At 35.7% G+C, this 21,285-nt stretch overlaps 1 protein-coding gene across 11 annotated transcripts in view; it reads right to left on the bottom strand.

The window, feature by feature from the left end:
• The window catches only part of LOC150075249 (CUGBP Elav-like family member 4), a 701,656-nt gene that overhangs the window by 126,878 nt on the left and 553,493 nt on the right, over nucleotides 1-21,285 (bottom strand). For 10 of the 11 annotated variants that reach the window (XM_090389140.1, XM_090389136.1, XM_090389138.1 and 7 more), the window contains one exon: nucleotides 3,437-3,619. In XM_090389140.1, the coding sequence (XP_090245266.1) occupies nucleotides 3,437-3,619 (183 nt within the window). The remainder of the gene's footprint in view (nucleotides 1-3,436; nucleotides 3,620-21,285) is intronic. The other variant, XM_090389134.1, reaches the window with a different exon arrangement.

Consider the following 21,285-nt stretch of genomic DNA (forward strand, 5'->3'; position numbering starts at 1 on the left):
CGGTAGTTTTAACTTATTATTATAATACTTTCTACGCAATAAAATTCACGTGATAATAACTGCTTACGTGTTTTATTTTATTCATATTTGGGATTGGTGATTCCGGTATCAAGAACTTTTTCAACTCTCATACTTTTTAGGGGGCTCATATGATATCAGTTAAACTGGGTATTTTAATGAGGAAATGATGACGGTTTAGCTCAGTTCAGATACTCATCCTTTTAACTATACGTACTGCACAATTTACAATTTTTTTTAATCTCAGCTACGACGTTAAACAGTTAATTTTCGCAGTTACTTGATCATGCTAAGCTGTTAAATTGTCGCCATATTTGTATTCACTAAAAGTGTGTTGCGAAGTCAAAAAGGTCGGGGAAACACTGTGTTAAAAAGCTACAAGTTCTGTTCTTTCACATTCTTACTAAAATTCAAAATGTTTCTATTTAGCAGTTTTAGTGCAGTCATCTCGCCACCACTGTGCACTTTCATAGTTGATGAATCCTGTTACAAACTGTTTCAGTTGAAACCGCCATCATTCCAGTTCTTTTGGTCTCTCGATATAAGCAAATAAATATATATATAAGTATATATAACAGTACAGCCAACAAAAGATATGTCCTCCAGTTTAATATAGTTGTAATGAACACGGTGTATATCCACCAGTTTTCATGCATACCAAAGTTAACCCGTAAAATATACAGGAGTTGGATAACACTTAGAAGCATTTTCGAAAGTATTAATACGCTGTAGGATATTTCACCTGCTTATGGCTTAGACTGTAAGTGAGCTGAATGAAATATTCGTCAGTCTTATTCGCAATGATTATTTGTGATCGTCAAGTGCTTTCTTCATAAGTCACTTTGGCTAAGTTAAATACACACTGAAGCACTAAATATAATGAAAAAACTTCCAGTTATGTAAACTAATACTGTAATCTTTGTAGAATCGGTAATGTTAAAATGGTGCAATTAGTAATTACAGATACCTAACTCGATACGAGTGATAATTTTCCAGGGGGAGATTGACTAGTTTGATCCCCCCACTGTCCTCATCAAGCGATATATTTGAGTTAGATTGACATTCGCCACTTATAAAAAGCAATGTCATTCTGAGCCGCTATAGCTTAGCAAAATGTTTCGAGCATTGGGTCTCATCTTACCCAGTAGTACTATCAAAATGATTGTAAAAGTAAAAGTTAAAGAAACTGCTATTACTGTATTGCCCGTGTGTAAAAAATTGATAATGTTGATTTACCATTGTAACGAGAGGAAATAAACTCATTCCTGACAGAAAAGTAAACAGTGATGGACAGAAATATTAAAGGCTTCGAAAAAAGAACACAAGTAATAGTTAACAAGCTATACTGACTGTAAAATACAATTTCGAATATCTGTAGGATTTTTATGGACTTTTGTTAAACAGGCCGATTTAATTTTAAGAGTTAAGATTTTGGTTACTTAAATTTAGAAATTAGAGAGATATATTTATCCTCTTGATCTTCTTAAAAGTTTGATCACTTTACTATATGACCAGAAGCGCGAGTCCATCCATTTATTTTAGAATGTTTATACATTTTTAGTAGGTGTTAAAAGTTCGTGGTGTAGGGCTGGAACATTTTGGCCTGACTTTTACCAGTTTGCTTTCAAAGGAATACCATTCAACTTGTATGGTATCAGTCATGAGACAAAAGCTGGAATTACACAACACTGCAGCTACTCTGCAGTGTTGTGTACTTCCATAGTGGAATTTGAGTTAGAGCTATGGATATTTAAGATACCGTTAACCTCAAATTACTCGCAAAATTTGTGCAGTATGGCTAACGAAATCTCCATACCTTAATCACTCTACCGGATCAAGCCTTAGGTTAATACAATTCCTTTATTTTCAGTCACTCCTATCGCATCTAGCCAGCTGTAACTATATAAAGTATAATTCGAGAAGTTATTTTTAAAGGTTGCTTAGATATTCGTCGAGACAACTAAGTTTATGGTAGGCCTGCTTATTTAAAAGTGAAAATCTCGAATTTACAGAAAAGGAAAAACAAGATGAAAAGAAATAAATTATAAATAATTATAAAAAAATATTATTTATCACGAAACAAGTAAAATAGCTTTTCTTTTTTTATATTTTTGTAGATATAACCGCATTTGTTAAATTGCAATAAAACAGGAAATTTTAGAAGGCAATTTTGGGGAAAAATATTGTATTGCATATTCAAATATATTCACAAATTCTACAAACAAAATTCCAGCGCAAAACGAAACTTTTACGCTTGTATAGTATTAATAATGTGTTGTCTCTATTATCACATTGATCATTACTGATGGGAAGGTAGCCTGGACGTTTAAATCATATTGTCACGGCTCAAGACATCACGCGGTGATGTCTTGAGCCGTGACATTCTCCAAAGGAGAATGTCACGTATTCTCCAAAGGAGAATTTTAGGCAATATTTTAAAGGAAAAAAAGTGCGTCTTATGGTCCGGAAAATAAGGAAAAATACAAAAAGAAATCCTCTCGTCTAGACGGGATTCGATCCTAAGCCTTTTCCACAAGTTGTGGAACAACAGCGTTTTTAACAGCTATGCTAGCTGCGTATCTTCGACTGTAACACCAGTTGTGCGCATTTTTTCAATTTTAGCATTTTGCTGTTTTGGAATATGTGCATAGACAATTAAGGCCATGAGGTGTCAGCAGTCGCGTGAATAAATTACGTGTATTCTACTTTTGGTGTGCTTGTTTTTTTGGAATGAAAATGTCGGCTGGCTAGAGGAATCCAACTCAACCTTTTCAGAGTCAAGCAACGCTATTCACTTTGATCAATGAGATACCCGCGAGGGTTTATATGTTGTGATCAAGGCTAGTAGACAGCAGCACGTCGTAGTAACTCATGTTGTACTTATCATGTAATCCATTAGCTTTCTTCAAAGTCATTATATTTCGAGTCCATTCGTTCAACTCTTTTGTTAGTTCTGTTATTGTTTTAGCAGAATAGAGAATATCAACTAGCTATTGCACATGCAGTAACATCATGCACAGAAGGATGTTAATATCATCTTGTATTCACGAATTATATATGATTCCATTTAATATTATATAAGTCCATCAACTACCAGACCTACCCATCAGCTGATATCGCAGGAGCTGGTTCACCTCGAACTCCTTATCTGTTATTTTAATTTTTAATAGCATGACGAGCAACTGCGTTTCTTGCACAAAGTAATGACAAAGTTCGCATAGACAGACGTAAACTTCTGGTCATACCTAGTGTAACCTCCTGATACAGAGGGAGCCCCCTCCGGGCACACGTCATCCTAATGTAGAATGTTTCTAATATTTTATCCAAATCCCGTACTTTTAGTGCATTGTTGCGATACTTTTAGATTTCTATACCAAACTGGTGGGGTTTGTTTATTGTTTGCTGGAGTTTCACATACCTCTGGGCAAAGACTGCACAGCGAGACACCATCACTTACTTGTGCGTAAGCACCGTACGCCCCGAACTGGTTAAACATGAAAGGATTCAAGAGTCCCATGTTTCCTGCCATCTGTTGCATCCTCCTTAACTGCCTTTCCTTCTCTGTGTCTGCAAATTTCACCACGAGACTAGAGGAAGCCCCCTGGAAATAAATAAATTTAGTTATTAACATCTTTCATAATTCCAATGTTTATACATTAAGGAAACAAAAAGGTTAATAATAATAAATAAAATTAATCTTTTATCGAAGTTTTTAATTTTAAGGAAATTCATAAAAAAAAGAAGAAAAAGTAGCATAAAATTTTCTGTTGGTATCAGCCAAGTTTCAGCTGGCGCACGTTTATTTTAACTTATACCTTTGTTGTCTCATAAATGTACACTGTTCGTGATATTTATTCTACTTCAAGTATTATAGTTACATATTTTTAATTATTACCATACCGGTATGTATGGAAGTTGTGGAGGGGGACATACTTAAACATGGAGTCCAAAATAAATAGGACGGAGATGAAAGTAGTCTTCGAAGTGGCCTACAAGAATTTCTTTTTACAGCGTCGAAACCTTAACAGTGTTAGGGAAGGAGAGAGAGGAGATCTAGCAATTTTAGAACGTTTTCACAACACCTGACTATTTTATATTACCTCTTCCTGCTACTTTCACCGATTTGAAAACAGCTCTGCTTGGCTTTCAGCTCTGCACAGCTACGTAGGTCGCGCTAGCTGGACCAACTGAAAGAACGAGAGATAGATTGAGGGAAAGGAAGAAAGGTAGAGCGGAAGGAATCCATGCATGGCCGCTGGAATTGAATGGAAGCAAGAAAGTTTCTTTAGCTCCCTAATATCCTCGTGCATTTCTGTTCCCCCTCTTAGAGCCTACTCCGTTCTGGCTGCTAAGAAATATAACACGTATGGCTGGTCCAGGTTTACACGTATTGCACTCCAGCAGCTATTTACAGAGATATTTTCCGATAAACCTCTAAACACTTGGCTGATTTCATCCGATTTTTCTCGTTATTTTACCAACTGTTGGCAATTTCTTAAAAACTCAATCTAACTGTTGTTTGTATTCTAGGTGATGCACTTTTCGATGAAACACTTGGGCCCTTTTATTATTTATATCTCAATAGACCTTGCTTGAATTTTAAATTTTAAGGTCTAGGATCAAAAACTTTTACATAACCGCCTACTCATTTCTCAAAAACATCGAAAGAAAATTATATATATATATATCGACTAATTACTATAAAGCTAATTCCAAAATCATAAATTATATAGTTTAAATGTTAATCTCACTGATATTATAGTGCAAAAGGACCATAAGGTTAGAAATGTTGAAGTATGGTCCTTTTTCACTGTATTATCAGTGAGATTAACATTGAACGGGATGCTATTAAGAAACATTATCTCTTATAGGTTAGTAGTTTTTAATACGATTTATCATAGTCACGTAGTATGTTGTCTGCATGTCAGTAGCTTGTACCATACGGGAAAAAAGCTACAAGGGATAACTCCATCTTTATTCTGAATTGCTCTGGTATTTTTGCAAATTTGGTCGTTGCAACACACCAAAAAATATTAGTGGCATTGTTTGATATTAAATTCTTACCTATGCTATAATGATATCTTTCAAAGATGGGTTGAGTAGTGCTCAACTTTTGCGCTTTGTTCTTTTCTTATAGGTGATTTGCTGTGTCCCTGAACTCTCAATTCACTTGGCTCCAATCCTTTATTAATAATACAGAGTCGTCTAGCCGTGATTATGAAACTAGGAATGTTTTCAATTTTTTCGTCATAAATTATAGAAAATAATTTATATTAATGAGGGCTAAATAGAGGAAGATGAGAGAGAAGCCTAAACAGACAGAAACCAGTTGATGGTAAATGTCTAATATAAAACTGCACGTACTTATTTAAGTACTAATGATAGGCGTGTTTTTTTTCTTGCTATTCATATATAAAAAAGCTTTATATTTTGAATTCCAGCTCGTCTGGAAGTACGTGCTGGAATTCAAAAAATAAAAAAAAAAATATATATATATATATATATATATATATATATATATATGAAACACACCAAAATCATAAATTATATAGTTTAAATGTATATAAAAGGTATATAAAATTACTTTATTGATTTAGTCTTGCTTTAGGTTTAACAAAACAAGTCTAAAAGAAAACGAAAGGTAATATAGAATAAATTCCCCCTCAATAATTCAATATAATTCAAATTAAATTCAATAATCAAATTAATAAAATAAAAACTTGAACTCACGGTCGCCAACGCGTAGCACTTCACTTCAATACCGTAGCTTCATTCTCTACACAACTCATGCATTTAAAATAATTTTATTATATAAAAAATAATTCTGGTATTTCCTTGATCATGACCTTAAAAGAACCATTTCTTCGTGGGTTATTCCCATTAAGTGATCACTATAAATTAATACACTGTTACATCGCGATTATTATCTTTTGTTAATAGCATCACTTTCGGGAACTTTTGCTATTCCCTTGGTCACATGCACTACTCCTCTTGGTCAAAACGTCTCATTCTGATCACATTCTAGTACCTCCCTAATCTGGGAATGCCCCATTCTGATCACAGAGAGGAGTAGTTCATCTGATCAAGGGACTAGCGGAAGTTCCAGAACGTGATGCTGCTAACGAAGGTAATAATCGCAGTGTAACAGTGTATTAATTTGTGGTTATCTCTTAATTCTGGTAGTATGTGACGCCTATTTTAAGTGAATGAATAATATTATAAACGTCTATCATTTAAGCATTCTGTTCGTTATCTTCCCACTTGAACGCAACCATCTCCCTTTCTATTATTTGGCATCCACACTACCACCATTACAGCAGCCCTCAATTAAACAATCATGAAATCAAAAGTTGAAGAAAGAAGACTGACTACCACCATAAAAGTAATTACAGGCTACAACAGCTCTCCTGATTTCGGGGACATTTGCTATTGGAGGATCCCACTTCAAACGCTCAGAGTCTCTCCCTCCCTTCGCAGCAACAATAATAGGCTCCATCTTAGCCAACTGCTTCCTTACCACCAGCATGCTTCAGCCTGTCCAGAACCTAGATGCAGTTCTCCAATTTATGTGTAACAAAAAGTATAGAAAAGATGTCATTGCAAGATTAATATTGTAGGACGGAAGATTTACACCATCTTGATATTCCCAAGAAGTCCAATGTTCATCGGAAAGCGTTCATTATCCGCTTTCTAAATTTCTATAATTTGATCTTACTTTATACTTGTCTAGTAGTAGTCTAATTACAGTAATAAATCATCTATTAATTTCCATCTCTAATTTATATAATATGTTGACAAATTACACTTGAAGCCTAGAGACTCAGGATTTCGATGTGAGCCCTCTAGTCTTAATTCAGCTTTTGATGTAAAACCCCTGGCTATTGTCCATGAAGGGTCGCATTATTGCAATGCAGTAAAGATTTTACATTTCTTATAGGAAATTAGCTCTTAATTTACACGGCATTTTTCAGGAACGCATCGACTGAGTAAATCGAAAAATAGAGTTATATAGAGAGGTTGTTCAGATAACGCATATATGTTTTGATTAAACAATTGGGATGTGCACAGAAAAACTTTTCAAAATTTGTCGCTTTCACTCGGACGAAATGAAGGAGACTGTCACCCCCACTGATTTCACCAGCAGTTCATCGGAGCCCTACGTTGAGGGAGTTTCGCTTGGTCCGATGTGTCAAAGACGCGTATGCCTACTTTTGACCAGTATGTCCCTGAACTGAAATGATCCTTATAAAAATGGCATCAATAAGCATTTGTTCGAAGAATTACTGTAGTTTTTAAATTTCGTCAAAGTCTGCATTTCATCCCAAAAAAAATGAACTTTTATATATATACATGTATATATATATATATAAAAGCACATGTTGGCAATGCTAAACGTATTTTTTGATTGGGTTGTTTAGAATCTGTGCTGAGGCAACTAAGGTCCCAAGGCGACAATATATATGGCATCTGCAAAATGTGGAAAACTCTGATTCCTTTTTCCTGTCCAGACGGAAAGTATTTCAGCTTCCACTGGAGAAGGAACCGAACGCAGGCCTTTTCAGCATTGTGTACGAGAGAGCAGCAACTCGACGGTATCCACTTCGCTACTGCAAAAGGTAACTTTATAATGCGTAACAGAAGAATTATACATCAAATTCCAATAGAATACTATATGTTGTGAAGTACTAAAGTAGCATTTGCCTAACATATGCGTGATATATTAGAAACAGAAAGCCATTTTAAATTCAAAACTATTTACAACGGAGGACTCCTAAATGCTATATTTATCATTATGACATATCTCAAAACAATAGGTACCTCATGTTGTTATTTGGTTTTTAGGAGCATTAGCAACTAAGGCCATATTGCTCCGGGGATATGCGGTGGTCATTCCCTGACCTTTCCGCATCCTCCGTATTTGGTGGTCACGGGCTCGAACCCCGGTCTAATCAAGAAGCGTGTGCTACGCACTGCTGCTCCTTCCCACCTGGTACTTCATGAAATTTAGGAATGGTGCATAACACAGTGGTTAAGATTGATGTTCTATTAACATCGTGTAGAAGGACAACAATCGTAGGAAAGCATATTTAGTAATTACTTCTAATTTATTGCTATAGTGGTATTTACAAAATTACCTTGTAATTTCTTAATCTATTTTTAATGAGCATAAGATTGTGGTATTTTCGGATATGTTTATTCTTTTTCCAAAATTTCGCAAAACGTTTATTCATAAGGGATTCATTGTAAAAATAATTTGACTATCTATACGGTAGTCCAATTATCATTACGCCTCCATATGAATCGTGTACTTTACCTGGCATTAAAGTTGTATTACATTAAATCTCACTACGAATTTGGCTTTACATTTTTTTAATGTCCATATATATTTCCTTTTCAGTGCGAATATTGAATAATGTTACCGTTGAATAATCTTTATCGATTAAAACAGATACAGTAAAATGCTCCAAGAACGTTTAAAGCTCAGCTCTCCTTAATAATAGATAATTATCATCCAAGTCAAGTCTAGAAATAGCATCGCTACGTAAGTGATTTTGTTTTTATTGACCAAATAGATAAAATATTTGTTTTATATACACTTTTAATAGTTCAGTTTTAGAATATAGAGCTGACACTCTTACTATTTGCATTCAGTGTTATGTTTTGGGCAAACAGATATATAACACATTGAACTTCGATAGCAGTATAAGTCTGGGTGGCAAATATTATAGCCAGTTTTTCCTCCAAATGGGATTTAAAGAACATCCCCACTTGGTGTTTCCGGATCTGATAAAATTTCTTTGAGGTGATAATGTATATTTAGCAACCTTGTTCACATATGTAATATAAGCGGAAGCGCTTGGCGTCCACCAGTCCCACACTAATTTTCTAACTCTCAGTGAAAATTGTTTTACAGGTGTAAACAGTGCCTTATTTAACATTTTCACCGCTTCCCAATGGCCACATTCTTCCTAATCCCCGTCATTTATTTGTTAAGTTTTTTCTACTATCTTGCCAACATAATCCTGAATTCAAACTTGTTATCCAGCATGATACACACAAGTTTCATGGCAGCATTCTTCTCCAAAAGTATTCACCTCATTAGACGCCAACTTCCTCCCGAACCTTAAGTGCTTTAAACTGTGCACGTCTAGTGCGAACCACACTTCGTTGGCCACATCATTCTAAAGTAAATTAGTCTTCCAAATCATTGATTTTTCGTACCAAATTAACAAAGTCAGCAAAAAACGATATTTAAGTGTTGACGCTGTTAATAAATACAGCAGAGACCTTAATTCAATCTTAAAACAACTTACTGTTAACGACATCCCTTTCTTATAAGATTTTGTGCTAAACACTTCCTCTTTCTGCCTACTAATAAACTACTTATTCATATGCTTAGTTAGATAATCAAAAATTACTTCAGTGAGAAATGTCTTCTGCAAATATTTTCCTTCAACGAAGGATAAAATCTTATATTGAATAAGATCGGACGGAGGAAGACTTTTTTGGATCATTGTGTATATAATAAAATTAGAAAAAAAAAAGAAATTGTAATTCTATTAAATGAAGTTCACAACATTCACTCTTTCATCATTTCCCCATTTATCCATTCTTTCGGAGGGTGCAGTGGACAAACTAAAAGATTCTTCACAAAATAATAAAAATTTCAGTATAAGAATTCGAAAAACATTTTTATAACCTTCAATAAAAGTTTAGTGAAAACTCTGAATGATGTTCGATAGAACTGAATAAAATTCTTGAGAGAAAGTTCCGCAGATGTTTCTGTGGAACATTCAACTACCCTTGAAATCAATAACTTCATCAGAATCTTTCAGCGTTAACGTTTGATACAAAATCTGTGTAAAGTTCAATAGTAAAGTAGGTGTAAAATTAAATTGGATTGAAAGAAAAGAAAACAATTTTAAGTTTAGCAGCAGGTGAAATTTGTTGAGCTCAATATAAATTACTCATTCATGCTTCGACATCATTCACTCCCAGAAGTTATTAGATTTCAGTCTTTCATGTTACATCGAGTCCTCTTTCTTCGAATATCTTAGTTTTATTGACACTGTCAGTATTAAACAAGCTTCCCTCCCAAGTCAGCCTTATTAATATTCCATCGATGCTCTGTTTCTAATTATTACTTCTCTTAATTTCAATTCTCTTGACACTGCCATACGTTGAATTCTCTTGACTCCGCCTTCACACACGATCACATGTATGTGAAGCTTCTAAGAAATTAGATTAATCTATTCTCAGTTCCTGAGATGTCATAATTAACACCAAATCATCTCACCTCTCATGTATATTCTTATTAGAAACGGTCTGCAAGGACCGCCATGAAACTAACTTTAAGAGCCGTTCATTTTCTCAGCTCATATCTTCCAGATTAAAATGCCTCATAATTAAGATTTTACCGTTCCCAGTGGCGTCCATTAAAATATTCACACTCGCTGCACATCATGCATTGTTTACCAACCCTCAGCAGATTCAGACTCTCCATTTCTTAAATGTTAAATTTACTCAAGATCCTCGTCACAATTTATGATCTCACAATGCTGTAAATCGCTCTTCTAATAATGCCACTCCTTTGCATTTTATACCCGAGAACCTATGTCTGATGTGGTGAAATACATTACAGTTTGTTATCCTTTAAACCTTCTCAACTGAGATCCAATTCTAATAATATTTTCCTGCCACTTCGAGAAACAAATGTTAAAGAAGAATGAAAAGACGTTGGCAATCATCCGGGATAATTGCATAACTGCCTGCAAATTATGCTGTTATATGGATTCCATAGCGATCTACAGTAGATCGCTATATGATCTGGTTGAGAAATTATTACTACATTCCACCCTCCCTTTTTTGCGAAACAGGAGGGCTTCAAAAAAATTCAGAATAAGTAGTGCGACAACCTTTCTGAAGATCGATATGATTTCTTCAAGGAACCACATTATAATTAATATTTATTATTATTTGAAGTAAATAAGAGTAACATTTAAACGTGAATGAAATTATTCAAGTCTGACTTATTTTCAACCAGGAATGTTGGTTCCGTAACTGTGATAGAATAGATCACTTCCTAGACTAAATGGTCAGACTATAAAAACTGGCCAGGAGGTCACCGTTCTGTCAACCGAAATATTCTCTGGAACACTCTTTGCAATCCAAACAGAGATTTCTGTAACCTGTCAGGAACAGGAGAACTAGTTTCAAAAAAAAAAAAAAAAAAAGCAATACACATATTTGTTGTAATGCGAGCAACCATCTATTGATAATAATTAACCAACATCGGAGATTACATTAATTAATAATAAACTTCTGCACTAGGACTACTATAATAAACATGTCACATGTTTACCAGTATAATATCCTGCTTAACTCTCCTGTCTATCCTTATTCTTTCTCACAACTAATTTTGCACATGCAAACTGAATCTTATTACGATGCATGATTGTTGCGACATTATTATTATTAGCCATATGGTGCAAGAAAGAAAAAAAAATTCCGCATTACCCTGAGAGAGAGAGAGAGAGAGAGAGAGAGAGAGAGAGAGAGAGAGAGAGAGAGAGAGAGAGAGAGAGAGAGAGAGAGAGAGAGAGAGAGAGAGAGAGAGAGAGAGAGAGAGAGAGAGAGAGAGAGATGAGAGAGAGAGAGAGAGAGAGAGAGAGAGAGAGAGAGAGTCAGAAGTAGAAGGGAATCACCAAGAAAGAGAAAAATGATGATATCCAGCTCAGGACCCTGGATTTGCCAAGCCCATACTCACCAGATGTGAACCCCTGGGGTAAATTGGAAAGGTCCGTGAACTGCATCACGAATCTGTACTCATTATTCTTGAAATTTGTATAATTTGGTATTGGAAGTGTGATATAGTTTCCATCACGTATTTATTTCCATGAGAACCACCGAAAATTCGCTTTCAAATTTCTTATACTGTACTTTCGAGCAATATAGATTAGTTTCAAGGGGAAAAAAATGAAGTCTTACCAAATTTTTATCTTTACTTTGAAAACTTGCATTATGGTGGTGCGATTTTACTAAGTAACATCATATCCAATGTATACTAGTAAAATTTTTGTATGTCAAATGTATCTACACGGAGCACGTACGATGGGGTCACGCTATGAGAAAGGTACCTGTGCCGCGAACAGAAAGATTCAGCCATTGGTCAGATGTGGCATAACATGGTCTGCTTAGTAGCCAAAGGTTGTTTCTTTGGTGGTTTCCTTCGCGCATCGATTACCTTGGCTATTGTGCCGAATTTATATGGTCTTACGTGTATCTTCATCAGGTGTATTATTTATTTACAAGTCTGTTCACCGACCAATTTAAAAATAACTCATAAGAGGGGACGGTACTAATCCATGCACTTCGTTTGCAGTCAATGCTTGCAATCTAAGTATCCTGCAACACACATTTTTTTCTTTAATTGGCTGCGAAATTTCAGGATTGTATGGCAGTCAACTACCTAGTTACTTGAACTCAAAAGTGAGAAAATTTCTTTGAAATATCGTGGCGTATGTTTTACTGCTTGAATTCGGTAATGCCAGTGAACATAACCTGACCTTGGAGAGTCTGCAGCATGGAATATTTACTCACTGCAAGTGTTAAAGTTATATATAACTTAGTTTTATACTGATTTCAAACAGAAATTCCCAGAGTTAATTTTTTACAGAAAATTAATAATAAATTTTATTATAAATGTTGAATATGAATGCATTTGAGCTTTTATTCATGCATCATATTTTTTAAGTAACCCGTGCTGTTGATTATTTACTATGTCTTATTTACCTTCACTGATCGTCAGTATCACAATACTGGTGGTCCTGGGATTTTCTGAAAGGTTGGGAGTCTAAAACAGTATTCCAAAGAATAATTCAGTATTAATCATCATATAATAGTAAGAAAATGCATTGTTTTCGTCATGGGGGGGTTGTCCCTTTATCCCCTATCTGGGACCACTACTACTTACGATATTAGAGAAAAATGCATCAGATGTCTAAACATGCTTTTTATTAACTCCTCCAATTATTGGGGAGCTGATGGAAGCACATTATTGCGCCTTTATTAAGCATTTGTGCGGTATAAACTTGATTATGGCCCCCACGTCTACTCCTGTGCTACAAATTCCGTTCTTTAATGACTTAATCCAATCCATCATAGAGCTATCCGGATTGCCACTGGAGCATTTCGTACTTCGTTGGTCCAAAGTCTTTATTTGGAAGCCAGTGAACCAATTAACGATGCTTCGATATCAGCGGTTGTTGTTGCAATATGCTAAAAAAATAGAATCCCTGCTAGACCATCCCACGAGAGCATCTGTTTTTATACTACGATGGGAAAATTTGTACAGTATCTGAAGAAGTTGCAGTCGTCCCTTTGGTATCAAGATCCAAGGGCTAGTATGAATTGTGACTTCGCTTTTAGGAACTGGTTGAAAGTTGAGACATCCCCATTTATATATCGAACGCTTTGCAGCACATCAAACTGAATATACTGACTTCTTGTCAGTATATACAGATGGCTCGAAGTCTGAAATATCTGCCAGATCTGCTCTTGTCTTCCCAAGATATCTACAATTGGATTTCCACGGATAGTATTTATACTATCCGTGGGATAGTATAAATACTATCCGTTATACTGCAGAGGTGCACGCAATGGAAGTGGCTTTGGATCATATAAAATCACAATACCACAGGTGTATGCTATATACGGACTCTATAAGCGTATTACAGGCTATATCAACGATGGGATGCACTTCGCATCCATTGTTGTCGGGTAAAGCAAATGCTACACTCTTTCAGAGTCAAACTTTGATATCCACTTTTGCTGGATATTCTGTGCCTCTGGATGTCAGGCCACTATACGAAGTTTCTCATAACCTCGAAACCTCAGAGGGATCGGAAGCCTAAGAGGTAGGCAGTAACATGTACCTTAAATTGAAAATTATGTTATACAAAACTCATTTATGTTTGACTATATCTCGGATCCCTATATGTGATATTTTGATCGCAGGCAATGATTGGTCAATGCCACAGAACCACAACCGTTTGTTAATGTCCTATACAGACTACAATCGTTTAATTCATAAAGGATTTTCTTATGCTGTTATATGGATCCCATAGTGAGCTACAGTAGATCGCTATGTGATCTGGTTGAGAAATTATTACTACATTCCACCTTCCCTTTTTGCGAAACAGGAGGGCTTCATAAAAATTTAGAATGAGCAATTACATATAATAATTCACGACGGCAAGAATCTTGGTATGGGCATACGACCAATGAACTAAACTAAATCAAGCCTGTAATTGCTCATTGGCAGCCAGTCTGATCAGCGCAGGGCTGGCCTGGAAGAAGTTGTCCTTGCTCGGCTCCGCATGGGATACCTTATTAAAACTTTATTTACTACTTGAAATCCGTCGCAAAAACAGATGAATGGACTGGATAGTAATTATTTATTGTTAACTGTTAACGATAAGCATGCGAGATCAGTACCACTAATAAATAAATAAATATATAACCTTTATGATTAAAGCTTTGGTATAATAAAAGAATAAATGCACTTTTATTATTAGTTATATAATAATAATTCTTAACAATAATTATTAAATGTCATTGTGTTAGCTGCTAACAATAAATCAGTACTTTATTCAATATGCAGTTTTATTGGCTAAGCGATTAAGAATATAAATTAGGCCCGTAATCCTTGTGCAAATGACTGATGATATGCAAGTTTGCTGTTCACATTAGATTAAACTGTCAGATTATACCCCGAAAATTCATACAAAGTCATTTTGGAGACGAAAGCAGATTCAGACTGATGCCCATGTGTTGATATGGAAAATGAACAGGTGAGAATTCGCTCAAGACCTTGTGGTAACTAGCGCTGTGAGATAGAGTTGAAAATATCATTCTGTGCCTCTGGATATCAGGCCACTATACGAAGTTTCTCATAACCTCGAAACCTCAGAGGGATCGGAAGCCTAAGAGGTAGGCAGTAGCATGTACCTTAAATTGAAAATTATGTTATACAAAACTCATTTATGTTTGACCATATCTCGAAAACATTGATGAAATTTATTCATTTCTTCAAGATTTAACATTGTTATAACAAACCAAGAGTATTCAGTAATAACTGCTGTGATCATGTTTACTGATAATAGCATCGATATTGCCTTGGTGAACTTGGATTCCCAATAGGAACTGTAAGCTAATAATAACTTTTACGACCATCTGGAGAGGGTTCAGTAGGCAGTTGTGATGGGCTCCAACAGCTGTGCACTTCTTAAGGAAAGAGTAGGTTTGTAGCAGCCGGGATATTTGCACAGAACTGGAGAGTGGGCCTCCTCATGTGGCAGTTATAAAGGCTAGTAGTGGTGCGACTCAGAACTAGACAGTGGACGATATTATTATACCTTACTTTTAGTGTCCATCCAAAATATTAAACATAAGCCGTAGTATTTATAAATAGATCGTTACTCTATTGAGCTATATTGTACAGAAGGAACTGTCACTCAATAATATACTGTATTTTGTTCTACAACTTACAATAAGTGGCGTACGCTCTATTTAAAATGTAAATACACTGTATGTCGTTTATTGTGATAACATTACACTAATGTTATCACATTAACTCTGAAACGTTGCGTAGCTAGTTACTGATGTTGCTTTGTACAGTCCGTATGGTTGTAGGTTTCGTTACTCTGTAAAAGAAAGTGCTGTATCTGTACTCCTACCAATCACCATTTTAAAGTAGAGCGTGAACCCTTTTCTATTTCTTTATTTGTTTTAATGGTTTGTATGGATTTCCAGAAACATAATAACAGTTTCATTTTTATTGATGACTTTCTTGAAGAAATCCAACTCTGTGTACGTCCAGCTCTCTATGTATACATTTCTGTTCTGCATCAATAAATAGCGCTGAGCATTCCTATTTCGTCGATTATTGTTATCAGTTTAGCTCAGTCCCGAAGTGATCCATAATAAGCGGTGTCTACTATGGTTTAATTAACAATGACTTTGTTTAATGTGGTTAAAAAATGTCTGAACACCCTGTGTAGGGGATTTAGAACTTAATTTTTACTGTTTTAAGAAGAAAGGCGAGGATTATCTCAATCGTCCAATCAGGATCACTTTAACAATTTCGTTTTAAAATAAAATAGAGTTGATTTAATCGACCAAGTTTCCTTCTAAACACGTGTATTTCATATATACCAAATTCAGACTTTAGTGTTGTCTTTTTCATGTCATTTGCCCACAATTTCTGTAAAAAGAAGCTTCAAAAGTAAATCGAGATGGACTATAGGTGCTGCACTGCATTTATCCCCTTTTTTTAATAGATTGTTTTTGAAATGTTCCGATTGTATGAGCTTTCCAAGTGGATGAAAGCCAGATATTTGGACTTTTACTGTATATTAATAACTTTAGAAGAGTTATCTATGTGAAAACGTTGAAGGACTAGAATAGTCAAAGAATCAAAAAAAAAAAAGCCGCGACACGTCTTTGTTTAAAGGAGTTACAAATTTACTCATTCTCACTGAAATGCAATGAATTGGAACAGCAAACAAAGTTCTTAGAAAGAAGGACCTACACTTAAAGTAATTCAAGAGAGGTTTCACAAGTTGGGTAATGTACGAATTGAATTTAACAGTTTCTTAGTAATTCCCAGTGTAGAAGATTCCTAGAGCAGGATTTTCAAACGAAATCTGTACACCAGCTGCGAAGTGTCTTTGTTCGTATTAAGTGATAAAAGCATCTTAAATGTAATTGCATTACATCTAAGATAATTTCGATTATCAAATAACGCCGCAGATGTTAAAAACTTCTATGTACCGTACTTAAGGAATGTTAAACAAAACTTTACCACATGATGGGCAACTGTGAGGCGAGACTTGTGTAGAAGTTCCTTTTTTTGGATTTTAGATTTTGAAAGAATTTGGGATGGCTCAATAAATATTTCTAAAAGATCAAACTATAAAATTTCATAAAAATCGGTCCACTGTGACACGAGTTGCTACATGCAGATTGTCTTGAAAATAATGGCCAGTTTACGCATTTCCAAATGCGCCTACAGATGTTTATGATGAATTTATCCCTTCGAATTTTCAAGTAATGTCATGCGATCAGCAGTTCAAGTAGCTGAAAGGGTGATCCGAGATCCCAGTCATGCGAATGCAACAACACCAAATATTTATTGAAAGGACTGTTATGCATGGTATCCATGGAGGAAGGCACAACAGAAGCAAAGAGTAACTACACCAGCTGAGTCTGGTAATATGAAATTTCAAATCTTGACACAATGCCATCTCAGAACGATTCCGGACTTTAAATTTCCCACGAAAATTTAGCCAACTTTTAAGAAAATCCTGAAGGATTATTCCACCTAAGCATTCGTATTCGAGATGAAATGCGAGATTACAACTGGGAGTACTGTACAAAGCACGAATCAACGCAGCAGAAATACGTGGCTTCGACTCCACCAAAAACAATCTGCTATAAAACGATAACCATCATTTTTGTATACAGCAAAGGGATTCTTGGCGTTCCTTTTTATGGCAGTCCCAAACGCAAAGCGTTAATAAAACCAGTAAGCCTACTCGACGTGCTTCTTTATATGTAATCTAAAGAAACAAACGGTGCACTAGAAGAGACTGATTTTACATATATGGCACTGATCTCTTATTGTGAGGCATTCACTACAAGTCTCTCCACTATTGTTCTATAATACTACATATAAACAGAATTTCATAATGTCGCTAAAAGAAAATCTTCACTGTCGGCGGCTGCGCAGATCATGGCTACCCTTTTAAAACGACAAGGAATTAACCTTTGAACCGGCTGTCTGAGTGGTATGTATTACAAGAAGTATAGTTGCATTATATTTGTACTTTTCATTTCCGGGTCCTCTCGGATAGCATAATAGTGGCTGTGATTACTGTTCTTCTACTGTGTGTGAGTGGAAGAACAGTGACTAACGAGTTCTTCAAATTCATTAAATTTGTTAATTATACTCCTATCATTTGTATACAAACATGTGAGAATCTGACTTTTCATATTATTTTAACTCTTAAACACATCTCGTGTGCGCTATACTGTGTGTAATATTCGCTACATTGTGAGTAATTAAGTTCAAAAGTATATAGATAGCCCTGATCTAGGTGTGAAGAATAGAAATAAAAGCAACTGCGTTCACACTAGAAGTAAACAGATCGAGGCTTTGGGTTTAACGACTTCCAACATGAAGTCATCATAGAATGCTATGTTAACAATCAATCTATGCGTACCACTGTGGAAAAACCGCAACACCCTAGATCAAGGGTGGCTAATGTAATCACCAAACGGAAGCGTCATGGTGCTGCTGCAGCCGAAAAACATTAGAATGGGATTTGATATAAGGACGATACATAGGGGGCTGCAGTGTATGGAATTTATGGAAGAGCTACATCACACAAACTAAACATTATCCACACAATATACAGCGCCGACTTGTGCACAACCGTCCTAATTGGTCTCAGGAACTTTTGAGATTTGTGTAATGAAGTGACGAAACGCGGGCCAAGGTTTCCCAATCTGATGGCCGTACTTGGGTACAGTGAATGTCCGTGGAACGTTACTTGCCAGTGTTTTGTCCCAACTGGGAAGTTCAGCGGAGGCGCTGTCATCTTCTGCTGTTTTTTCTTGGTTAGGATCAATTGACACTTCAATAGATAATTCTGCGCTTTTAACACTGCGACACGAAGAGAAGAGGCCTTTTCTGTTTAAGTATGCCAATGTACCATGTCATACTGCATAGCCTGTAGTGACTTAGTTCGAAGACACGCAAAGAGTTTCATTGTCCTACCCACAGCTCCAACCCTAAACCTATTGAATACCTTTCGGATGACCTGGGACTTCGAATCATGACAACATGCCCACGAGCAGTACCTGAATTTTAACGTTGTATTGAAGGAGGAATTGGCCCCTTCCTATTATAAAAAATTGGTGAGGCGTTTACCGACGAAGATACAGTGTAGAATTAAGGGCAGAGGTGGGCCGACATAATACAGTAATTAAATACTGTGCAAATAAAATATAAGGGTCCACGTCAATTCGGTGCATGACATTTTTCTGTGTACGACAATTTGGTGAGTATGACGATGCGCTAATTCTATGCGAGAATTCGGTGTATGACAAAACAAGACCGAAAATGCAAACTCTTAACATGCTGTGCTGTAAATCTTTAATTTAGTGATCATGGTGCGGTTCATATTTTTGATAGAGCACGCTAAGGATCTTCTTTTTCAAGCGTATTAGCATACAGTATATGCGGAAACACGCCTATTGTCTTCACAATGTGTTCATCTGCATGCAATAACTCGACTCCTAGTGTATGGATTTTCGGAACATTTGGCTCTTTTAGAAAGATTTGTTGAGCTATCCTATATTTCATTAAAATCTGAACAACAGAAATCTGGCAGTTGTTATTTTCTGCATGTTAATAACGCGACTTACGGTGGGAATGGGGGTTGATGAAATTTCACGTTAGACTCTTTTAGAAGGATTTGTCTAGCCTTCTACTAATTTTCTTGGCACGTTCTTTGCCTTTTCACTAGAAAGCTTTACGTTCGAAACTAACGAAATATACGAATAAACTAGAGTACGACAAACTCCCTCGAAAGCATACCCTATCACGCCTAGTTATAAAATTTCGTACTATTCTTCGTAGCGTTGTTACATTACTATTATCATAACTTTCATGCAAGCCACATGGTTCACGTTTGGATTAAATATTTACATAGAAAACAACCAGTCCTCAAAATTCTGAAGTGAGTTCAAACAGCAAAGATAAGCACTTGTGGTAGAAAAGACATTTGATTAAAATTGATGCATGGATTTAAGAGGACAATGAAAGCAAAAGTCATGGCAAATATTAGTACTCTGCCTTATTGAGTGAGATGGAAGCAGTTGTATTCGCTAGCGTTCTCCTACCGAAATCTTCAGTTCTTGTCTCCTCAAACAAACTACCCTTCCGTATAAGTAAATTTACAGGCACAATACATAAGGTGATTTCCGAAGTGTACAAGTTTTGATCAATTGAAATCACGCAAAATAAATTCAACTCTGAATATTGAACACTTGCGATTGCTCGAGAGAAATTTCAAGTAGAGGAAATATTTCTCGAATAAAATCGATAAATAAAAAGTAACACGTGGTAACTTAAAAATGTAGAATCAGATTTGAGTGAAAGAAAGGAATAATTAGTTTTATTTCAAGTTTACACCAAAGACACAACTTGCAATACTGTTTATTCAAACAAAGAATAGACAGCAGGGGTACAGTATTTCTCACTGGCTTGTACAGTACACCTTAACGTGCGTTCTCATCAGCTCACACATCCCATTAAACTACTCGGATGAAAGTGCATAAGATAACGAGATACAAACTGGATAACTAGAAGTAATTTAACCCTTCAGTGAGATTTCGTTTATTTCTTGCTTGTATTGAATAACACAGTTATAAGCTTCCTACACGTTTCAATGATCTTAGGCTAAAAGTATGTATTTACGTACATTAATGCAGTGTTAAAACCTTTTCATGTGGTGATGACCATGAAGTTCTGTAACTAAAATTCTCAGGGCACGACGCTTAGAGTCGGTCAGCGTATTTAGGAATGTGTATGCATTCAATTTATTCATCAAATTTCTCAACTTTTCGGGACACAGATGCGAGGGCCGCGACATACCGAAATTTAGAGGGACTGAAGAAAATGGATAATCGGTTTCAGATAATAACTAGCCGCTTATTCGGGAGCGGATCAGGAGTGCAGTGGCACACGCTCTTTAAGTAGGCCGGGGTTCAAAGCGTGGAAGATTATGGCCCATTTCCCTCAACATGAATCGTTAAAGGGGCTTCCATCCTGCAGTGGATTGATAATGGCTGAAGTTTACCTTTTTTTTTACTCAACAGGGACATCGTTTGTGAGTATTGGCAATGACGATTACTGACCACAGATGGCGAATTACTGATTATTATACTGTATTATAGTATACTGATTTATAGTAATATCTATTATACGTGTATTATACAATATATTATTATTTTCTATGAAAGTGGCGATCGTTTAGTTCTCAAATGATGTAGTGATCGAAGGACTTTAAATTAATTGTAAACAGAAAATGTAAAAGAAGTTAAAATAAAGCTAATATAAGAAGTTTAAAATGAGACCGAAAGAAGTGTATCAAGAATAAACAGATCCAAAGTTTTCGAAGAAATCTTGTTCTAGATTGG

This window comes from Mastigoproctus giganteus, chromosome 14 (genome assembly GCF_048544385.1).
Source record: "Mastigoproctus giganteus isolate SK-2022 chromosome 14, ASM4854438v1, whole genome shotgun sequence".
Classification (NCBI taxonomy): Eukaryota; Metazoa; Arthropoda; class Arachnida; order Uropygi; family Thelyphonidae; genus Mastigoproctus; species Mastigoproctus giganteus.